At 47.9% G+C, this 20,893-nt stretch overlaps 7 protein-coding genes across 7 annotated transcripts; 4 read left to right on the top strand and 3 right to left on the bottom strand.

Moving 5' to 3' along the window:
- Positions 1-11: 11 nt before the first annotated feature.
- Positions 12-1,866, bottom strand: EDB82DRAFT_20712 (uncharacterized protein). Its single transcript, XM_025731629.2, has 2 exons — positions 1,299-1,866; positions 12-1,237 (listed from the first exon to the last, which is right to left on the bottom strand). The coding sequence occupies exons 1-2, from the start codon at positions 1,539-1,541 to the stop codon at positions 158-160; spliced, it is 1,323 nt and encodes a 440-aa protein (XP_025590635.1). The 5' UTR covers positions 1,542-1,866; the 3' UTR covers positions 12-157.
- Positions 1,867-6,629: 4,763 nt separating this feature from the next.
- EDB82DRAFT_20989 (uncharacterized protein) lies at positions 6,630-7,196 on the top strand. Its single transcript, XM_025731630.2, has 2 exons — positions 6,630-6,825; positions 6,882-7,196. Exons 1-2 carry the CDS (start codon positions 6,708-6,710, stop codon positions 6,956-6,958), a joined length of 195 nt encoding a protein of 64 aa, XP_025590636.2. The 5' UTR covers positions 6,630-6,707; the 3' UTR covers positions 6,959-7,196.
- A 136-nt stretch (positions 7,197-7,332) lies between these two features.
- Positions 7,333-9,042, bottom strand: EDB82DRAFT_484066 (Alpha/Beta hydrolase protein). Its single transcript, XM_025731631.2, has 2 exons — positions 8,377-9,042; positions 7,333-8,315 (listed from the first exon to the last, which is right to left on the bottom strand). Exons 1-2 carry the CDS (start codon positions 8,567-8,569, stop codon positions 7,504-7,506), a joined length of 1,005 nt encoding a protein of 334 aa, XP_025590637.1. The 5' UTR covers positions 8,570-9,042; the 3' UTR covers positions 7,333-7,503.
- Positions 9,043-9,542: 500 nt separating this feature from the next.
- Positions 9,543-11,662, bottom strand: EDB82DRAFT_20541 (uncharacterized protein). The gene has a single exon (XM_025731633.2). The coding sequence runs from the start codon at positions 11,216-11,218 to the stop codon at positions 9,560-9,562; it is 1,659 nt and encodes a 552-aa protein (XP_025590638.1). The 5' UTR covers positions 11,219-11,662; the 3' UTR covers positions 9,543-9,559.
- Positions 11,663-13,579: 1,917 nt separating this feature from the next.
- On the top strand, positions 13,580-14,867 carry EDB82DRAFT_470340 (RTA1 like protein-domain-containing protein; the record flags this gene model as incomplete). The annotated part of the gene is made up of 3 exons (XM_025731634.1): positions 13,580-14,038; positions 14,087-14,261; positions 14,311-14,867. 3 exons carry the CDS (start codon positions 13,580-13,582, stop codon positions 14,865-14,867), a joined length of 1,191 nt encoding a protein of 396 aa, XP_025590639.1.
- A 1,346-nt stretch (positions 14,868-16,213) lies between these two features.
- On the top strand, positions 16,214-17,950 carry EDB82DRAFT_549952 (uncharacterized protein; the record flags this gene model as incomplete). The annotated part of the gene is made up of 6 exons (XM_025731635.2): positions 16,214-16,683; positions 16,759-16,863; positions 16,928-17,018; positions 17,072-17,168; positions 17,219-17,479; positions 17,530-17,950. The coding sequence occupies exons 1-6, from the start codon at positions 16,489-16,491 to the stop codon at positions 17,948-17,950; spliced, it is 1,170 nt and encodes a 389-aa protein (XP_025590640.1). The 5' UTR covers positions 16,214-16,488.
- Positions 17,951-18,290: 340 nt separating this feature from the next.
- EDB82DRAFT_549950 (uncharacterized protein) lies at positions 18,291-20,892 on the top strand (the record flags this gene model as incomplete). Its single annotated transcript, XM_065609562.1, has 4 exons — positions 18,291-18,389; positions 18,752-18,824; positions 18,854-19,700; positions 19,744-20,892. 4 exons carry the CDS (start codon positions 18,291-18,293, stop codon positions 20,843-20,845), a joined length of 2,121 nt encoding a protein of 706 aa, XP_065465388.1. The 3' UTR covers positions 20,846-20,892.
- Position 20,893: the final 1 nt, after the last annotated feature.

The raw sequence follows: 20,893 nt of genomic DNA, 5'->3' as shown, positions 1-20,893 counted from the left end.
CTCATGATACTAGGCCCACCAGATGTAATGTCTTGTAGGTACAACAGAACAAACACCAAAACCAACATTGCGGATGAAAGCAGTGCAATCAAAGACAAAGCGTCGCGAATAAGACAAATTCTATTAACTCAATGCACACCGATAGGACGGTGAATACCTAACGAAGCAGGGCCTCACGCTCGACTAGAGAAGTGCGATATGAGTACCTCTCTGTCAATTGTTCCGAGAGGCGATACGCTCCATGACAAAGCATACCCGCAAAGAATCCTACGGCATCGTTTCTGAAGGCAAGAATACCAGCAGTTGTCATGAGCATAACTGTCCACCTCTCCAAACGCTCGTCCTCGGAAAGATCGCGTTGGCGACGAGGCCCCTGCCCAGAAGCTGTATCCCACAAGTCAGAAGCACCTTCGTTGAGACTGTTTCCCACCTTTGCAAGTTCAAGACCAGCTGCTATAACCATGATACCAAGGAGACTCTTTGGGTAGTCCTTCAGGAGGTCCACGAGGGTCTCACCAAAGAAAAGTCCCAAAACTAGCTTAAACATGCCCAGCATGATGATGCTGGAGCCACTACGTGCCCCGAAGCGATACTGAGCAGCCAATCCTCCAGCGCCGTGGCACACGGGCATGCCCCCAAACCAGGTGCTAGTTAGGTTCATCATGGCGACACTGATCCCGATAGAGGTTACTGAAGGAGTGGGAAGCTCAGGCAGTAAATCATGGGATAGCGCAGTGACAGCGATAATAGAGTTGAGTGTTGTCAAAGGTAACTGTCCAATGGCCATCCACAGAGCAGGCGAGTCTCCATTCCCAATCCAATGCGGCATGTTGAAGCGAGGACGCCAAGCATAGAACCACGGAAGACTTTCGTGGGAAGCGGTAACGTTGACAAAGGCCAGGATCAGAGCGAGAATAAAAAAATGCAATGCGTATGGAAAGCGAGGTAGCTTCTGTGTGCCAACGAGGACAAGGAAAGCTACTAAGGCCCATATACGATTATCAAGAGCCGGGTGAGCCCAGTGCAGAGGCTGAAGCAGCGATGAGCCTGCCCCGAGAATTAACGATAGACCAGCTCCAAGCTGAATGCCCTTTACTACTGGAAGAGGCACAATTCGAACGACCCATCGCAAGAGACCTGTGACACTCATGATGAGTACAGTAGCAGCAACCCATTGGCCAGCAGCTGTAACGACGCCCATAGAAGAGTGATTCTGGATAGCTGCCGATGCAATAGCCTGCATTGAGTGTCTGAGTTAGTTCTACTGAATATTGATGATAGCATGAGACCTCACAAACCTTCATCGGCTGAACTGGCAGAGGAATCCCGTAGAATGCCCCAGTGAGAATGTTGAACACACCTGTAAAGACAAGTGTGCTCCCGAGATCGATAGACCCTTGTGCCGTGAGGGCAATCATGAGCGGCAGCAAAGTTCCCAGATCACCTAGTGACCCGGAAAGTTCAGCCCATGGTGTTGCACGCAAAGTCGCGAGGTTATTTCGGTTGATGCGACGGACATCGTTCAACCATGAGGGTGCCATGGCTTGTGCAACTGATGTGAAACCTGGCAGGCCTCACTGCTTCAAAGACCAGGCGAGTCGGTAGTAGCGCAAAGCCTCGGTTTATGCAAACAGCCGACGGGAATTCACAGAGATACTGAAAGTTGGTAGCAATCAAAGGAAGGCGGTGGAAGATAGATGTTCAGTGATTATGGTGTTTGAGAAGGCGCAACTGGCCCTTTGATGAGAAGAGAAAGTGATAGACGAAGCCCAGGTGGGGAGTTGAGATAGACGAGGGGAAAAGGCCGCAGTAAGTGATAAGATTATGTCGTTAACATCATTTCTGCAGTTACCCAGTTTGGTCGTGTTTCTATCATCAATAGTTTAAAAATTCTTACACAAAGTAATAAAGCAAAGTATTAAACGAGTTGAACCTCTTGGGTGCATTGTAGTCAGCTGCTTCGTCTCACGTTACAGTCGTACCTAGTAGCTTTTGTTATCCGCAGTCGGACCAATAACTAAGACCCATTGTAGCAGTTGAATGAATCCTTCACTTCTTTTTCTCACTCATTTATTTGAACCTTGAGTATTCGAAGAGATCACATATAATACTGCTACTGCTAACTGGAGCCGAGAAAACGCAATATCAGAGTTTCGGGACGTTAACGGTCTTGAAGAGGAACCACCCGTGTATGCGCTTGGGGTCCGATCGCGGGGCATGGACAAACCGTGGCTGTAGACTGGCATCACGGTGTGTTAGAGAATTGATCATGGCAATGTCAGCAAAAAAAAGAAAGAGAGAAGTGCAGTGTCTAGGTTACAGTCTGCTTGAAAAAGCAGAAGATGAACTGCAAAAACATACAACAGCGGGGATTCGCTGGTCGTCACCGACCCAACTACTAATCCGCCCCTTACCAGCTTATCTATGGGAGAGCGGACGGGATCCCGAGTTCTCTGATAGGTATGGTCGTATGTGAAAGACATTATTGAAGTTTGTGTATATATTCATCACCTTGAGAGTGCTTCCGACACGAGTTGTTGGTTCCAAACGGGCCAATCTGTGCCAGATCCTTACCCGGCACTAAACACATTCTTGAGGCTCTAGACAACATAATGAATTATTCTCCAGCTCCAAACATAGTGCACTCGACGCTCATACAGGCCAAAGTTGAGCTCAGCACTCTCGATTCACCCAAATGAGAAGAACCACCACGGCATGGTTCACTGGGCCTTGTGTATGTACGTACCACTGTATGTTTCAACACCAGAGGATGTTGTCGATCCTTCAGCAAGAGAGCAAACCGCCTCCAAAAGATAGCCTAGTAGCCTACCCCGGGTATCCTTAATCGCGGAGCCGTCCTTCAATTAATGAAGCGTACTCTGTACTGAGGTCCATTGGCGATGGCTTGTGCGACCAACTATCTACCCCATATTCTGTGCTTTCACAGGTAACTTGGCATTATCGGGTCTCGGTGACTGTAGATCTTGCCTTCGCGATGAGAAAACCTGGCTATTGTGAACATGAGAGATGAAATAAGCAAGTCAGTTATGTCAACCGCTTTCAGGTTATTTATTTCTACAACCACAATTCAATTGCCGACTCTTCAGTTTCTTGCTAATCTGCAAGCCTCATTATTGTGCTGTTGGGAAAATCATGGCATAATGTATATCCTTCTCCAGCAGCCGGTAGCCAAGCTTGCCAAGCATAGATCTAACTGCATGCAAGGTCACATGTTGTTGCCGTTTTTAACAATAGCGCGGGAGGTTGGTAAAATCCATTGGGGTTTTCGGTTCGAGACATAAACTTTAAGTCCCTGTTGCTAGGCAAGACTGTACTTAATCACAAGCGCCGTTCTTTTTGACGAGGCTTTTCTTAGAGCCTTGCTAGAGCTTGGACAGTAATCGTCGATGACCTCATAGTAGTAAACGGTTGTCGTGCCGGTAGCTTAACCCCCGGCGATAGCGAGGTGTCCCGGCGACAAGTCGGCAACCAGGTAAAGCGAGAAACCTTGTAAACCGTATGGCTGTTTTATCCCTCGTCTTCCGGTACTTCCAGGCGAGGTTTTCAGCGGGAACGGCCCGGAGTGTGAGCTTCTGAGTCAAACTATTGTTCAGCAGGACACAGCTCACACCTTGTACCTGTCTGTGAGATAGAGGGCATCAAAGTATGAAATACGGACAATAGTAGAGAGTTGTATTCATAAAGGAGGGCATAAAGCTCTGTATATGAATTGATGCATACAGACGCCTTCAATATCCAGCGATGAGATATCGACGCTTCACTCCACGTACCCAAGCTGGGAAGTTTTTCTTCTTTTATGGCCCCCAGTCCAGGCCTCACAAGCGTTCTCATGATAATCAGATTCGTGTCGTGTTATGGGTTAGTAGTTGATGGCCGTTTTGCACTTAGGGACAATATAGTGTGTATCAAGACAAACTCTTTCATAATATTCCTCTTCTGAGGACTTCTCCGACAACCATTCCTGTCGTGTTGTAAATATTGAGGTAGACAGTCGGCGACAACCTACAAAAGCATCGGGAACAAAGGATGCAGGCTTCTTCCCGGCATTGAACTGGGTCGATAAGGCTTGATTCTGCTCAATCCTTGTAAATGTCACGTCAAGCCTGCACAGTGCCATGCGCAACTGTGGAGATCGGGGAAAACATGTGGAGCCAAGCTGTTGAGGATTTTCCTTTCGGATGGAACCTACCAGCGAATGGGAATAAGAGTTTGACGAGAGTCGCATGTATAGTAAGCAATGATGCGAAATAGGCGGCTTCCCTGAGGCTGCTACCCATTCATCAGATTTGATGTTGTCTCATACTTCAAGTCAATGGGTAAGGTGTTGTCTTTGATCGAGCTTGATGATAACTTGAAGTCAATGGACATTCTGATATAAGTAAGCAACGGCCATGCACCTGCACCTAAGCTTTTGCGGCAGCTATCTGATTGGCGTTTCAAGGGCTGCCGAGGCACCAATGTTGATCCAGGTCAGGTTGATCCAGAGACTCATCTCCCATTACGAATGTACCGTATTTTAAAAAGATGAGAATAAACTCACGATAGAAACAACGAACGTAAGAGAGAGGGGAGAATTGGGGACCAACTGTTCAGGAACAGAACTGTACGACGATGGAGATGTCTTCATTTCGGAGCCTTTGGGCAATCTCTCTCGTGAGTTTTGATTTATGTCCGTCATCCTACCAACGAGAGGGTATCCGTTATATCAACTCCGTCATAGCCGGACCCAATAATGGTACGGAGCTGTTAACCAAGAGGGAGGGAAATTCGCGCAGCTCATCTTGTCAGTCGCGAGGGCGAGCCTCTGCTGTGTGCTGAGAAGTGAAGCCGCATGTACCGTATGGATATATCATCACACTGTAATTCTCTGTATCATGAGCTTTGCTGTTGTACGCATTTTGCTGTTGTTGGTATCCCTTGCGGGTAGTGGAACCACTGATGGAAGTGGCATAGAGCTTCAACGCCCTCCACTTGGATAATCTCACCGTACCGTTCTTCAGTTGCCGTGTTCCGAGTTACTGAACGCATTGATCAAGCAGACCCAGGCAAGAGCTCTTTTTTTCGTACCATTTTCCCACGGCACAATACCGTCCGGGCGATTGTATTCGTAGGTATCTTTCGTGTATCTCCGCTCGTTCCTTACACTGGGACTAGTGCTCATGTACAAGCGGCCCGTTCGTGGAGCGCGGAATTGACCAAGCATGTAAACAGAATCGAATGGTATGGGTCTTGAGTCTTGGTAATTTGGTAACATTGGAGTTACCTTGGGCTTCAAGTATCGCGATGTCTGTTGCATCCATCCATCCTGAAATGCGTATTCATTTTCGGTGAGCGATTATTGTGAGACCAGTCGTTTACTATCTTTGCAACTCAAAGAGTAGGATCTTGATATGGTGCATGAAATATTATCCCTCGTTCTCCAGGCATGCCATGTCAGTCAGGATGTTGCTGATCTGAATCCTCACCTACAGTACCTGCCTGCACTACCACGGAGGTACTCCCTCCTCACATCAACGAAGCTTCCCTTACTCAGTTGTCTTACCTGCTTTTATTAAGATCACACAATCTTTCATCAACCTCTCTACAGTTTCTCATAACCTCACAAATTCCTTTCCTATAACCTCTCAGACAAGTACATAACAGTCAAATTCCAATCAGCCAATTTCTGCCAGCAGTGACAATCACTGTGTTTTTGTTTTGTTTCTGTGAGTTCCACTTTGTATCCCAGGCCTGCCCAGTCTTTTCCTCCCTCGGTCCATGGACTGGAACATCATCATCACTCTGGAAATCGGAAATCCACATCGTCCGGGGCACTCGGGCGTCATGTTTTTGGCTGTACAGTGCACGAAAAAAACACCGCAGGATAGGCCTGACCTACCTTAGTAGGTAGCGCCTAGGTATCCAGCCTCTGTCACACCACACACAAAGAGAGAGACACACACTCGCTCTCTTTCTCTCTCATCAATCTCATACGTGCCCATGCCCATACCCATGCTCACACCCCCAGAAGACCCAAGCAACCACTAAAAGCGACCCCGGCTTGCTCGCCCTGGTCTCTTCTTAGCTGCTGTTACCGGGCTTAGGACCCATTTTACCCAGGGAATTCTAGGCCTCGTTTGGTTCAAGACTGTTTGTCATCGGGTCGTGACGATGTTTTCTCCACTTTTCGCAACTCTTGGGTGATTCTTGGTGTCGATAGCTGATCAACAAAACCATAGCAAAGCCCGCCTTCGCGACCATTCTTACTTGCTGCTTCTCCATCACCCTTCAAAGCTCGCAAAGGTAAGCCGTTCCCTTGCTGTTATGCTGCTCTCGTCACTCGTCTCATCCGCCTCGACGTCCATTGTTTGTCGCGATGATCACAACAATTCTTCACCCATGACCGTCGTCTCTCAGTTCAGCTCTGGTCACGCATGTTGTCACAATCCTGGTACAACTGCCGGTACCAGCGCTCGGCAGACCCTCGTCCACACCAGACCTTCTTGGGACAAATCTGTTTTATCAATTCGTCTCGACTCGACTCAATTGAGCAACGATATGGCCATGGTTGTGATATTGTTGCGACATCAGCGCTCAATGGACGCGAATGAGAACTTCTCATAACCTCGATTTTTCATGTCGCAAAGCGAAAATTGTTCAATCTTTGTTCTAACATATCATTTAGTAACCTCTCCGCTCCCAACACAATGGCCGCCATCAAGTCTCTCATGACCCGCGACTCGGTCGCCCACCAGCTCGTCAAGCGCCAGAACTGGGCTTCTAAGGAGGCTGGTGTTATCGTTGTCTTCTGCATCGTTGGTGTTGGTATGTCAATTTAAGCCCTGGAGTCACTTTGCGACGCATGCTAACATCGTCAACAGTCGCCATTGGTCTTCTCAGCCTCTTCCTTTACAAGAAGGCCGCTGCCCGCAAGGCCAACAAGGCCTCCGCCGTCTAAACCGAATGTTCGGAGAAGACCGAGGTTAGGGGAGAATGGAGGGTGACCTGAGGCATAGTCATGAGCGTCTTTGGACTATTGGCCTCAGGTAGACGCGGTGTTACGTCAAAGTGCCTCCTGCGACACTTCGGGTGACCGACAGTGACCCCGTATTCCAGTCATACATCGGCTACGTCCCTCATCAATTCCTCGCTTGCCGGTTGCCAGTCGAACCCCAACGATCAGCAGTCTTGGCTTGCATTTCATCGTACATATCAACATACCACCGGATCTCGTGGGACAAACGTGCTGGAGGACGGGTTCTCGTCGAGTGTTCGCGGCTAGGTGGCTGTGTTCTATATTCTAATGCTACTGATACCTACCTGTTTGAAGCAAACAATAATGATTCTTTACATGACTATTTACGACTCCTGAATCGCGCAAGTGACCAAAACAACTGTGTATAAACCGTGACTTTTCTCATCTAATTTTCACATCCCGTGATATGTCTACATAATCTAATGCTAGTGATACAATAATCAAACACCGTAAGAAGAAAGCGCATATTAGAAACCCTCCTTGGCTAACATGTCTGCTATGTCAAGGTAGAAGGCAATGGCATTGAAATTCTTCTTGATCCCCATCCACTCCCGAACTGTCCACCCTACACGATTAGACCAGTTGATGAGATCCAAGTGGCTCACGCCGAGCAGTGTGCCTTTATATGTACCCCAAGAACTACTCTCCACGCTCACAAGCCCGTCGTTAGGACCCTCCGCTTGAGTCATGACGGCGTGTGGATGCCGGAATGGACTCAACAGCGCCGGCCGCTCCACTGCCGCTCCGTAAGAAAAGTACCGTACATCAGGTTGGTCCGGCGTGCTCGGATTGAACTCCTCCGCCATGTACCGTCTTGTCAGCTGCGAAAAGGCCGCTGTGCCTAGACCCGCCCTCTCAAGAGTCTTGTACAACTGGGGCAAGTAATGATGTACTGGCGAGACCTCCTCGTCAAGAAGATAGTCCGCAAAGGCACTGCCTCGGTGCGGGGTGGCAACGGTGACGAGTGCTGCGACACGAACGGGGAGAGGCTCAAGGTGCGATAGCATATATCGGGCGTCAAGACCGCCCATGCTGTGTGCGACGATGGTGACAGCCTCTGGGACTGGAGCGTGCGCTTCTAGCGCGGAGCGTAAAGCGGCGGCGCGATCGGCAATGGAAGACGATGGAGGAACGGCGGGAGTCAAAACGGTGACGCCTTGCGCGGTGAGGGCATCGCGAATCCCATGCCAGTATTCTACTGATGGGAAGTAGGGAGAGAGGCTTAGTTCAGCGAAGCCAAACAGGCCATGTGCGAGGACAATGGGGTATTTTGGGGTATCTGTTTCGTGATTATCAGTGAGATGTTCCCTGGGGCGAAGATCCGGGATTGTAAAATTTACCGTATTTCTCTCGTATTAGAGCATAATCATCGGATATCGCCCTACCTACGGCTTTTATCCTTGGGTCATATTCACGGCCAACATAGCGACTATAAGTGAAGCTCCGACATTGGACTATGGGATGTTGCTTGCGGCATGCGTATCTGACCAGAGTTGAAGCGGGCGCTTTGCGCCATATTGTAGATCTGTTCATGAATTTTTGGATCGCATGGATGGAAGACACGAAGAAGTGTTGTGGTCACATGGAATTGAAGGGTCGCAATATGAGAAAGATGAGTGTTAAACAGGTGACGTCACCGTTTAGGGTGATGCGATTTTATAGCGGTTTGAAGTACTGCCGAGGTTGTAAGAAGCGACAAGGGAGTGCTATCATCATAAATGTTCCAAAGATTCTAGAGTTGCTCATGCTTTTATTATAAGATAACATGAAATTTAGAGCCAAGAGGAAGAAAGAAATGCTATGTCGAGTTGCGAGAAATACATGACCAAAATGACCATCACTTAAACAGAACGAAGGCTTCATCGATGGGGGTTAACTGCCAGCTGTTACCGAATAATATTTATTGATTCGAGAAGAATTATAGTCACAAAGTCATAGTGTATGTGAATTATGGCACTATTTGTATATATATATAAAATAAAAAATAAAGAGTTTCTACCGTATTTTGTCCTTACCAAAGTGGTTATCTGAGCTGAATATACACCTTATGCAAGTTTCTACCACTATAAGGAGCTCAGGAACAGCCTCAATGGCCATGTTTGCAGATGAGAGATCTTCCATTTTGGTGCCGGTCGAGAGAAGAGAGTGCCTTGCTTAATGTTTAATAAAGTCCAAGTAAAATGAATTTATAAGTATACTCATTTAATCCAGACCTTCTGCCCAAAGTATATGCTTATGAACCTGGAGGCGCATCGAAGTCTGGGTCTACGATGGGGTTTGCGCCAACTGTTGAGTTATATCCTTTTCGCACTACACATCGTCCTCAACCCCATCACAGTGATATCTACCCCGACCAGGAAGAAACAAGCGTATGGCACTAGTGAGTACGGTCGAATAGGGTATCTACCTGCAAACACCACTCCCTTCCCTCTCATAAAATTAACTGACTGCCATATTAAACCCTTCGTTGTCATAATCGCCGGCGCGTAAAATGAACCTGCCACAAAAAGCGATTTGTCCAATTTAGTTCTTCTCAGGAGGCAACTGGCTAGGTGCATTCTCGTTGGTAACACCGCTGTAAGCTGGTCGGGATTGCATCCCATCAAAGGGGCCAGCCAAGTTCTCGGCAACAGCCTCGTCGTAACTGGGCGGAGCATCGTCATACGGAGGTGCGTCCTGTCCTGGGGCCAATTGCGGTGGATAAAGAGGATCGTGAGGAGGCTGAGCGGGAGCTTGGTTGAACGCTTGAGAAGGCCGTTGTTGTTGCTGCTGTGGAGGTGATACATGGACGGAATTCTGCCTGGGCGGCAGACGAGGAGGAGTGTTGTTTGTAAAGGTTGCGCGCCCAGGACGTGTTGACCTTGCTGTCTCAACCAGCTCGGCCGGAGGAGTGATACCGGAATAAACCTCCACTTGCGCAAAGTGCAAAGGTAGGATAATGACTGGTGGGCTTTTGGTGGTCAGTCCCTTCTTGGGCTGACCCCACGCCAGACCAAGCTTGATTTCAAGCTCATATTTCCTCGAAAGATTACATGTGGCGAACGACGGCGCCACGGTGTTGGGTAGAGCTATGCTCTTCCACACATGATCTGGAATCACCAACTCCTTTCCAACCTCGTCATCGGGACCCGTGGTCAACGGGATATTGATAGTGGGGTTAGAAACAACGACCCATCGGTTGATCTTTTGGTTATGAAGCTCAAGTGCGCGGACATCAGTGCGCCCAATGAGCTCCATCTGGAACGAGACCAAGTATACTTGTTCTGGATTGTTGTTGAGCTTCTTGGCGATAAGTCGCAGGGGAATTGGCTTATTGCAAGTCAAGATGCTGGGGTGAGGTAGACGAGCCGATATCTCAATTGCAGGCGCCGGAGCAATATCCGCAGAAGGATCCGGATTAGAGGCAGACTTGGATTCAGAACTGCTACCAAAGTTGAAAAGGGAAGAGCGCTTCTTTTCTGGCTGAGGGGACTGCGGTCGGAACGTAAAAGGACGACGCGCAAAAGCTTCTTGAGTTGTCGGTTTTGGCCTGGGGGGCTCAATAGGCAAGAACTTCAATCCTATTTGATACCTCCAGTTTTCCTTCAGCAGTCCTGGCCGTTGTATTGTAACTTTGATATAGTAGCGGATCTCTGCCTCTCCGGGATAACCCGTCAATGAGGGGGGTAACGTCCGAGTAACATGACGAAGGTAGAGTTGCTTGCTACCGTCCATGACTCTCACACCACCAATACCAAACATGCCTCCACCCCCAAACCCTCCGACGTTGGCCATGCCGCCGATTTTGGACATGGCCATTGGGTCGCTGCATGCATTGTTGATGGGGAGTTTGAACTTGAAGGGGAACTCGTGCTCGCCGGCCTGGAGCGGATATGCGCCATATGGATTCGAGGAGCTGGCATAATAGTCGTCCGGAAAGACCTGCTGTAGCTTGTATAGGATTTTGTGGTTCTCTGTTGCTATGCTGCCAGGAGGTCGTTGAGGGCCAGCTTGAATCCTGCCCATGTTTTGGGGATCAAAGGCATGGGGGGCTTGTAAGGCAGTCCCGGACTCTCCTTCAAGCTTGACAACAATACTGCCGATCTGTTCGTTGCGATTAATGCCAAGAATGACTCGACCTTGAATAAAATCGAGGTTCGTGTAGAACTCGGGCTGGTTGTCCAGCGCTATTCGGATAGACATGATGGGCGAAGATGAAGTGTTAGCAAACAGCAATATCGGTTGTACGACGCGGCCGTTCTATCTTAGGCTTGTTTGGGCCTAACGGTCTAATGGCTGGTATCGTGGCGGATGGATGGTTGGGCTGTTTGGGCGTAAGATGACCCTAAGACTGCTGGAAGTCGAGACTCGACTCGACTCGTTTGTTGAATCAGTAGCCTACGAGTTGACGTATCCTTCAAAAGGCTCCAAAGAGCTGTCAACTTTGCATTGCGTATATAGAAAACAATTGGAAGTATTCTTCACTGATTCAAGGTGACGGATGCGCGGGAATCTAGGTCGGTTGTACGTCACCAAGGCTGCTCAGCCTGAGCCAAGCCCCGCGATAGACCAAGGCCTCACCGCACCGCACCTGACATGACATGACGGAGGGGTGATTTGTGGCGGTCATCTCTGACTGTGGCGCGCAATAATGTGGCTGTTAAGTCGGTGCTCTTTAGCGCCGGCAGACCGATCTAGGCGTTTGACAGATCTTGGAATTTGTTGATCACCGATGAAGTGGTTCTTCAACCTTGTTCCTCTGGCAGTCTGACAAAAGTCCCTCAAGCAGGGGTGGCCGCTATCGAAGAAATCTTCACACGACCACATATCTCGCTGTGCCGCTTTACGATGGTACTTGTTTGGTGGAGAAGGCTCTAGGATCCCCCGGCACGAGTTGGTTAGAAACAGAGAAAACATCACATCCAAGCTCCAAGTGCTTGACGATGCAGAAGTTGCATGAATTTTGTTGGTGACGACAAATTCAATGAACATCACCTGCTTGTTCAAGCCCTGGAGCCTGTTGCATTCTCCACTGCACCCGTAGGAGAAATCACCAACACAATAATTTCAACACATCAGTGGCTTTCATGTGGATGCGAACCTTATTACACCAATACGTGCCGGCAAATGTCCCTGCCAGGGGAGTAGAGGTGGGCGATCGACAACACCAAAAACATTCCTCGAGGTGTTTCGATGCCCACAATTCTTTGGCATGAAATGTGCTGCATCTTGGACCAACTGCATATTCAGGGTCCCTCTGTTCAGTACGACTCTTTCCAGCTGGTCCGAGGTTCACCAGGAATTGGCTGGTGGCAGGGTCTGCCTGCATTGTTCGCGCGGCCAGCGCTTCGTATGCAATCCCAGGAGCCCTCAGACTCCGGAATCACTCCGCGGCTCTGCAAATTAATTACTCAATTCCAATATCGGATCATGCCATAATCCCAAACATTCACGCCTGTCACATATCTCGAGATGCCTCTGGACATCATTCAGTGCACAGGTCAAGTCCTGATCACCGCTCGCGTTAGAGTAGCTCGCGTTAGAGTAGCTCGCGTTAGAGTAGCTCGCGTAATGGCATGATGCGGCCCGTTTGCCGCCCAAGATCATGGCAGGTTCCGTCTCGCGCTCGTCCACCAACCATGATCAAGACTGGCCGCTTGGATGGCCTTGCACCGGTCGCCCGCTGCGTCTGTGCCGTGCGGGCTGCCGCCGTTTCCCCGCTTGATCCCTTGGATGATTGGCAAGCTTAGCCCCCATCCTAAGCCAGCACAACGACAAGAGATTGTCTCTTGCAGGCAGAGATTGTCATGATCCTGGATATGCATCCCTGTCAGGCTCCGGATAAGTTACACGTCTGCTTTACTTTGTCATGTTTTTGAGTTACAAAGGCAATTGTCTGCAGCTGTCCTAGTCATGTCAACCCATCACGCATATTGTCAAACCAATTTGCGAATGTCATCCTGGTCAAACATGACAAGGATGGAATATCCAGTGACCACACGCTGTTTATGATTTGCAAAGTACCACTCTATCAACATCATGATCCCTGGTCTAGGACTACAAGGATGCAACGACCAACAGCCACATGTTTATTCTCTAATGCTTCATGGCCTTCCGTTCAAGTCCCGCACGTCACGTACAGACTGGGTGCTATGCAAGTTGGTGCCCTCGACCGTCGATCATAACTAAGATTGTTGGTGTAGTTTGCCCGTGGGCTGTCATGGTTCGAGCTTGCGGTAGTTGTTCATGCCTGTTATTGGTCCAACCGAGAGATATCGAATAAAGGCTGAATACCCGTCTTACCCGTCAAGTCCTTGTCTAGTCTGTCCCTATGTTGCACTACATTCATGATCCTCCCAACAGCTCTCCCCTCTCTGCAGTGCCTCCAGGGTACAGAGCCTCACATGCAGGGTTCCGCCCAGGCAAGTAGGCAGATGGCAGAATCTGGTCTGTCTATATGTAGGGGGCCAAGCCATCCCGTCTTATTCTCCGATTCTTTTTACTTCTGACCCAGATGTCAGCCTGCCATGACCATTAGCCAAACTTGTTGGTCGACACTCGACAATGCCAGGCGATTGTGGATCGACCTGTCCGGCCTCTGATGGCTTCTACGCTTATAGCCCGAGTGTAGGTGGTAACGCCGTGTTACTCACTGTCTTTGCTCTGCTTTCTCTTGCTGCACTATACTTTGGAATTCGATCCAAGACCTACCTCTTCTCCCTCGTACTCACAACCGGACTCTTTCTCGAAGTGCTGGGATTTATTGGCCGAATTCTGCTTCACTCAAAACGGGATGATCAGGGTCACTTTTTTCTCGTTATGTTTGGAACAGTTCTGGGCCCATCGCTAATGAGCCTCGCCATATTCATTGTCCTTCCTCACATCCTTAGCATATATGGAAGGCCAATTTGTCCCTTTAGACCGCTAGTGGCTGGTCTGATCTTCTGGGGACTCGCTGCTGTCACTATTGTATTCGAGCTTGTCGGCGTCATTTTCACAGCGTACGAGACGAAGAGCTTTAGCGTATGTCACTCCTAGTATCTGTAACCTTTACTTACTGAATTCAACCAGCGAAAGCAGGGAGCAGCCATCGCTGCCACAGGATTAGCTATACAAGCTTTATCCTTGATAGCATGCACTGGGCTGCACTTTTGGTTCACCCTCACCTTAAGTACTCGACGAGGAAGTCTCGATGCCCGCCATTCACAAATTTACTCGTCATCGCAATTCAAGAAATTCCTTATGGGTAAGATGACCTTATCATACTGTCGTCTTCCTGGCTAACACAGACTCAGCAATGGAGATGGCATCTGCTCTCCTGATTGTCTATTCCTTCTATCGACTTGTCGAGTTTGCAGATGGCGTGTCCGGAGATGTGTTCCAGAACCAAGCTGCCTTTATGGTTATTGGAGGAGTGTTGCCCTTCTTGGCCGCATCTCTCTTGACTGTTATTCATCCCGGGGATGCCTTTGCTGAGGCCTGGGATCCGACGTCACCTAAAAGTCTTAAACGCCAAAGCCGACCTGATCCTGTGCAGTCTCCTAGCGGCCACCTTGTCCACCACTTATACGATCCCGACATACGCAAACAAGTCTCACCGACCACCCCAAAACACCAACGGAATTCCGGCGGACCGCCTGAGCTGCCCGAGGGCTCCATGGGGCTACCTTCGCATCCCAAGCCTGCACCAAAACCACCAAGCCCTCGACAACCTAGGGAACCCGGTGCCCCTCGCAAAGGACCACCCCTGCCTTTAAATCTTTCGGCTGTTCGAGCATCACGAAATAGTTACAGAACCGAACAGAGGGGTATAGTACCTAAGGATATGGTACCCGATGGAGAATTGTGGTGATGAGGTTATCTAAGAATTGAAGTTTTGAGGCGAAGGACTATGATTTCTTTATCAGGAGCAGTGTTTATGGCCACAGGGAGTACTGCTGGTTGGTTACCCACTGTCATATATTATACCAAGGGGGTGTTCGTTCATTCATTGCTGTGGAAGGAAAGAAAGCGCGTGGTGCCTCTGACACTGTCTGATACACCACGAGCATGGGTTGGTTCTTATACCGATAGAGTTTTTGGACTTAGGTCGATACTAATTGGGGCGGTATTTTCGAATTGTTTAGATATGGCGTGTCTATAGGCCTTAGTTCGGATTAATGTGAATTTACCAACTAAGTATGATATGTCTTGTTCTATCTAGGCCTCGGGAAACTCCGCTTTATTGCTACGAATGTTCTCGAACAAACTTGCGACTACTCGGCCCCTATGACTCCAGTCTCTCTAGCTCACTATCACAACTTTAGTTGCTTGGCTCTTGGGATGACGAAGTCTTCGGAATGATTGATTCGTGTATTTATTGGCAACCTCCTGACACCTATGTCAATGCATCTGCCACTTAACTTTGATTGATCGAATTACAGCGAATCATGTCCCATAAAATGTTGTAAAGTTCGATTTGTCATGCCAAAATAGTCTACTCAACGGGCGGTTGCTATTGAATGGAATGCGAGGGGATCTATGTCATCCAATGCAAGGCACAAAAGCATTCGTGGACGCTAGTTTAGCGTGTCTTTGCCAGGAACGGGAAGAAAACAAGGACTGGACTAAAGACTAGATCGACCGGATATGGCCTTGTCTTAGATGATGTGTTTTGTCATTGAATGTGATAGATCACCCGTTGTTATTCCCAAGGCCGGCATCAACCTCTAGGAAGCGACTTTGTCTTGTCTCAGCGTGAGCAAACCCGTATTAATAATAATTGAGCTGAATGACTGTATCGCTACTCTGTCTGTAACGGATTTCCGCCTACTTCTTCAATTTTCTGTATTCAAACGTCTCTGACCTTGGATTGAGAGTTGGGGGCGTCGACTTTCAGCAAAGAAGATACTCCCGTTGACGATCAACTGAATAAAATCTCCTAAGCAGTCTGATCACATACTAAACATGGTTCACATTCAAATAGAATCCTGTTATAGATCAACCACGCTTAGCCAGGTCCGGCCAAATAAGGCCCCCAGTGCTTCTACCAACGTGCCTGGCTTCAAAGTTAGATCTGATCTTGGCAACCAGCTGGTTCAAAGACAATTGCCATGGCCTATTGTGTTTCTACTCGTACGTTGAATGACCTAAGAAAGTCCAGATTCGTCTTAAAACCTACGCCATGGCTTGCCGTCTCCTCTAAAGAAAGGAACAGCACCCCCGATACGAACATCCCACTTCTTGCTCCGTTGACTCGCTCCATGGATGAAAGGCCACACAATCCTCTTATGTCATAAACACCGTAACCTTCGAGACAGATCCCCAATGTCTTGTGCATTTGCACGGATCTCGGATATTATCAACCGTAAGCTCGGAAGAGGCCGGTATTCCGAGTGCGACGACGACGAGAAGCCGCGGGCTATATCCATCACCACCACTATCACTATCACGACAACTGCGACGGAATCGATAGCATAGAGAAGAGGAATAAAATGGAAGAGAGCGAGGGGATTGTGCTGTTGACGAGAGCAAAGGTCGACCCCAACGACAGCGACGGTCATGTCATTTCGGATCTCAACATCGCACTTATTGTCATCACAAGTGTCTTGGTGATTGTGCGGCTATACGTAAGAGGCATAGTTGTCAGGGGTCTTGGATGGGATGATTTATTTGCTATTCTGGCCTGGGTGAGTTGAGTTGCTTGTATTCCAACTTTCAACACTAGCAACTGGACAGCTTCAACTAACCATGGTACGTTTCAGGGTAACGTCACCGCCCTGTCATGCGTAGAAGTCATTCTAGTGACGAAAGGAGTTGGAACGCATATGGATAAAGTGCCTAAAGAGGCATTGGCTGAAATGTTTTCAGTAGGTGCTTTACTATGGTATTTCTTAACAGACTGATCAAGTTACTGACACCTCGTGTTTATAGTTAATGCCTGTTGACAAAATGCTTTTCATATCGTCGGGTTGTTTTGTCAGACTATCGATTGTGCTTTGCCTTCCTCGAATTTACAGAGCTAGTAAGAAGTTCCCTTATTTGCCACCTTGAACTACTAACGAGAAACATTAACAGGGTCTTTTATGACATTCATTTATGGTGCTTCTATGGCAACTATCATCATCTCTGCAACTTCTCTTCTCTTCCTTGTCTTCTCGTGCAGTCCTCCAGCGTGAGTGTTATACATCAGACCAATAAAGATCCCTACTGAACTTTTGGCAGTGATGTCTTTAATGCCGGAAAGACAGACAGGCAATGTGTCTCTAACTTTACTCTGGGTCGTATGAGACAGGCGCACTCTATTGTGGCAACGATTATCAATATTGTCATAATGGGCCTCACGATCAAGGCCGTATCTACGACTCAAAGAACACGCGCCAAAACCATCAAACGGATATTTATTCTTATTCTCGGTGTGTTCGTTATTGTTTCAACCTTTGTTAGAGTCGTGATGTTGTTGACAACCGACTTGAGCATCGACACGTCAGTTGTTCCACCTTTTTAAACCGTACATAATGCTGACATGACTACAGAACTTATAAAATGCTTCGCACACAAGCTTGGTTCCCTATAGAAGTCCATATCGGACTCTGGTGCAGCAGCTTGCTTGCTTTGGAGCCACTAGTTGACCCAAGCAGCAACCCCAGGAACTACAACCATTACAACATGAGAAAGCTTTCTAAAAGCAGCGCCTGGGATCCACAGGACGATGTGTGGCAGAGAGATCTGATGACGGCAAATCCCAAAGTCTTGATCCACGGTATACCAAGAGATCCGAAAGGGAAGAGAAAGGCGTCAAACGCGGAATCAGAAGCTGATATTGAGATGCTGGAAAACGAAAGGGGTATCAAATTGACTACCGAGTTCTCTGTACACGTGGAAAGCAGTGACCGTCCCAACAGGGAAGGGTTAGAGGAGAGAGTGGCCAAGACACCAGCATGGAGTAACTTTTGAAATTACATAACAAAGTAAATAGTGCTTAATACCTTGAAAACTTGGATTCTATAGTTCTTCCAAAACTGTGGGGCTTAGCTCAACTTATAATGCCATCAGTTCAGCGAAGAAAGAATGATCCCTGAGAGATAGATGCCACTTGAATATGACAATCTTTGTTATCGTAAACAAAGAAGTAGTTGGTATACCTCGATGTCGAGCACACCCACTCGGCCTTCTAAGAATAGTCTGTTTGCAAATCCAAGTTTCTTTGTTCCTTTAATTTTAATAAGGGGGATAATGTGCGACACACGGATCAGATCATGCGCTGGTTGTTCGCTTCCATGGTTACCGGTTAAGGATGGTCAACAAAGAACTTGACTTCAATCAATTCAGCCTCATAAGATCTGATCAGTTAACAATGCTAATTCGAAAAAGAGGTCTGGCTGCAACATATATGGTAAGAATTCTAGGAACTATGGTTCGGTGTATCATTCAAAAGTCGTAAGAAGAGCTTGTATAGGTAGGGAAAACAAAATTTTACTATGAAGTTATACATGATTCATTATTGTTCTTAGAGAGACTGATTGATACGTTAACTCCATTGCCCCCAGTTGAAAGAAACGACCTTGATCCACGGCCCGGTCTCAAAGAACTGCCAAGTCTGGATTTACAATGAAGGGTGGTCTGTCCTTGAACTCGGGATTCTTTGTTCACATAAGCTGAGTCGCGGGAATAGCGTAATATTCCTGGATACAAAGCCCGTTCATGCCCAGCTGTGATTCTGTTCAAGAAACTCTTAGTATTGTTTGATTTCTTTAGGTTGTGCAGAGTATCCTCGAACACTCAGCATCCAGTACACAACTGGTCTCGATTGTTTCTTCTATCTCCGTTAGTCAGTCAGCACTCGACTCGACAATTCAGAAAACAAAGTCCAGCCAGCGCAGAATCCACGAACTATGGAGGAATACGAAGCCAATCGTCAGGCTCGTCTTGAGCATGACAAAGAATGGTGGGGGGATAGGCATGCTGAACCTGAAAAAGGAGACCCAGATCGCCAACATATATACGCCCACAACCCTCCAATCTCCAACCAAGAGGTTCAAGAGGCATTAAAGGCGTACAGAGAATCGATCAAAAACCCCGAGACAGGGGTGCATGATACCCAATCAGTCCACTTGCGGCCCAGCACTCCTCCCATAGAGAAGGCCAAGAGGCAGCTACGAGTTCTGAAAGAGCAGGGCGTGAACGTCACATTAGATTTGGCCAAGGAGGTTATCAGTCATTACACGACGAACAACGGGATGGTCGCCGCCTTGACAGAGTGGTGCCAAAACGAACTACACGTCCCTGTTGAATACGCCAATGAGCTGCTGAAAGGGTCGGACCGATTGAAGCTCGAAATGGCCACGCAGCAGCGCGACCTACAATACGAGTTGGACCAAACAAAGGAATATCTCAAAGATGTCAGAGAAGACGCCCAAAAGATGACAGTATTTCACGATACAGCTTTCGGAAAGGTAAAGAAGCACAAGGTAGCGTGGTTCAGGAACAAGGGTATTTATGATGGGCTCTCAGGGGACGATGAACGGGCAAGTGCACAACTCCAAACCCTTCTCAACGAGACAACCGAGTACTGGAGGGAACTGGACCGCATGTACGATACAGATTGGCCACCTACGATGGAAGCTCTAGAGCAAGGGGGCAATACTGGTGATATGGGTCTACTGAGCGCACTCGAGCAGAGAGGAAGGGAATTGAAAGACAGTAAGTGATATCTTATCCCATGCAGGCGATGAAACTGTATTCACCAGTTCGACAGAAGGAAACGAGATCGAGGAACTAAAAAGAAAACTCGAGGAAAAAGAACAGGTTGTCGAGAAACTAAAACTCAAACTCCACGAGACCTCTTCCTTGTCTTCATCCGAAGTGTCTGGAGAAGATACCTCAGAGCATCGCCGAGTATCTTCAGTAACTTCAATGGCACCATCTTTTAATTCGATTCAGATGGAAGAAGAGATGAAGAGACTCAAACAGGAGAACTCCGACCTCCAACAAAAGTTGGCAGACACCTCCAAGCAGAATGAGAGCAAACTCCAGGAAGCCTCCGAGGAGACTAGGAATCTCCGAGCCCGAGTGCAAACGCAGAAGGAAGACATCAAACAGCTCAACAACAGGATCCGTGAGAAGGATAGAGAGTTCACAAAGAACTCCAACAATATCAGACAAGAGGGCAATCTTTACCGGAATCGCCTAAAAGTATTTGAGGTTGTCCAATTCAGGACGGCTGACAGTTTGATCGCGGCAATTGGAAAGAATGATACGCCCTCCTATATTCAGCAGAAGATCAGCCTCAAGGATCGGATCAACTACCTCCACCTGCTTTTCTTCATCCGCATCCAAAACAGCATTAAGCTTGCTCTCCTACTGAACGAAAAAAGAATGTTCGAGTCTCTCTTGAAAGATATGAAAGACTGGGCCGAGTTCTGTCACAAGGATTTTGAAACGATGGATCCAAGCGTCAACATTCAAATCGGAACCTCGATTCGCGTCGTCGACGCCATAACGATTGTATTGACTAAAAAGACAGAAGAGGAAGTAAAAGAGGCCCTAGAAATTATCCGAGATGGGCTCGATGTCTTCGAACAATACAACATTGAGTTGGCATTTTCCCAACTTTATCTTCATGCTCAAGAAATCTGGGAAAGGTCCGAAGGTGGAGAAGGCATCAATTCGTACACGAAAAGGCTACGCATCAGTATCCCTGGAAAACGTCACCTGGTGGAGATAGCAAGAACTCCCTCCAAGACTCAAATCAGGGCTACTTTGGGCAAGAATCTAGATCGGAAAAGAGGACGGGGAAAGAATTTTAAAGACAAGGACCAGGACGAAAGTCAGGATGAAGGTCAAATATGATTTGGTGCATGTATGGAGTTTTGTTTTCTTCTTTTCATTTCTCACATT

Source organism: Fusarium venenatum (assembly GCF_020744135.1).
Source record: "Fusarium venenatum strain MPI-CAGE-CH-0201 chromosome Unknown EDB82scaffold_1, whole genome shotgun sequence".
NCBI classification, from domain to species: domain Eukaryota; kingdom Fungi; phylum Ascomycota; class Sordariomycetes; order Hypocreales; family Nectriaceae; genus Fusarium; species Fusarium venenatum.
The sequence above is the reverse complement of the archived record's forward strand: the minus strand, read 5'-3'. Positions and strand labels throughout refer to the sequence as shown.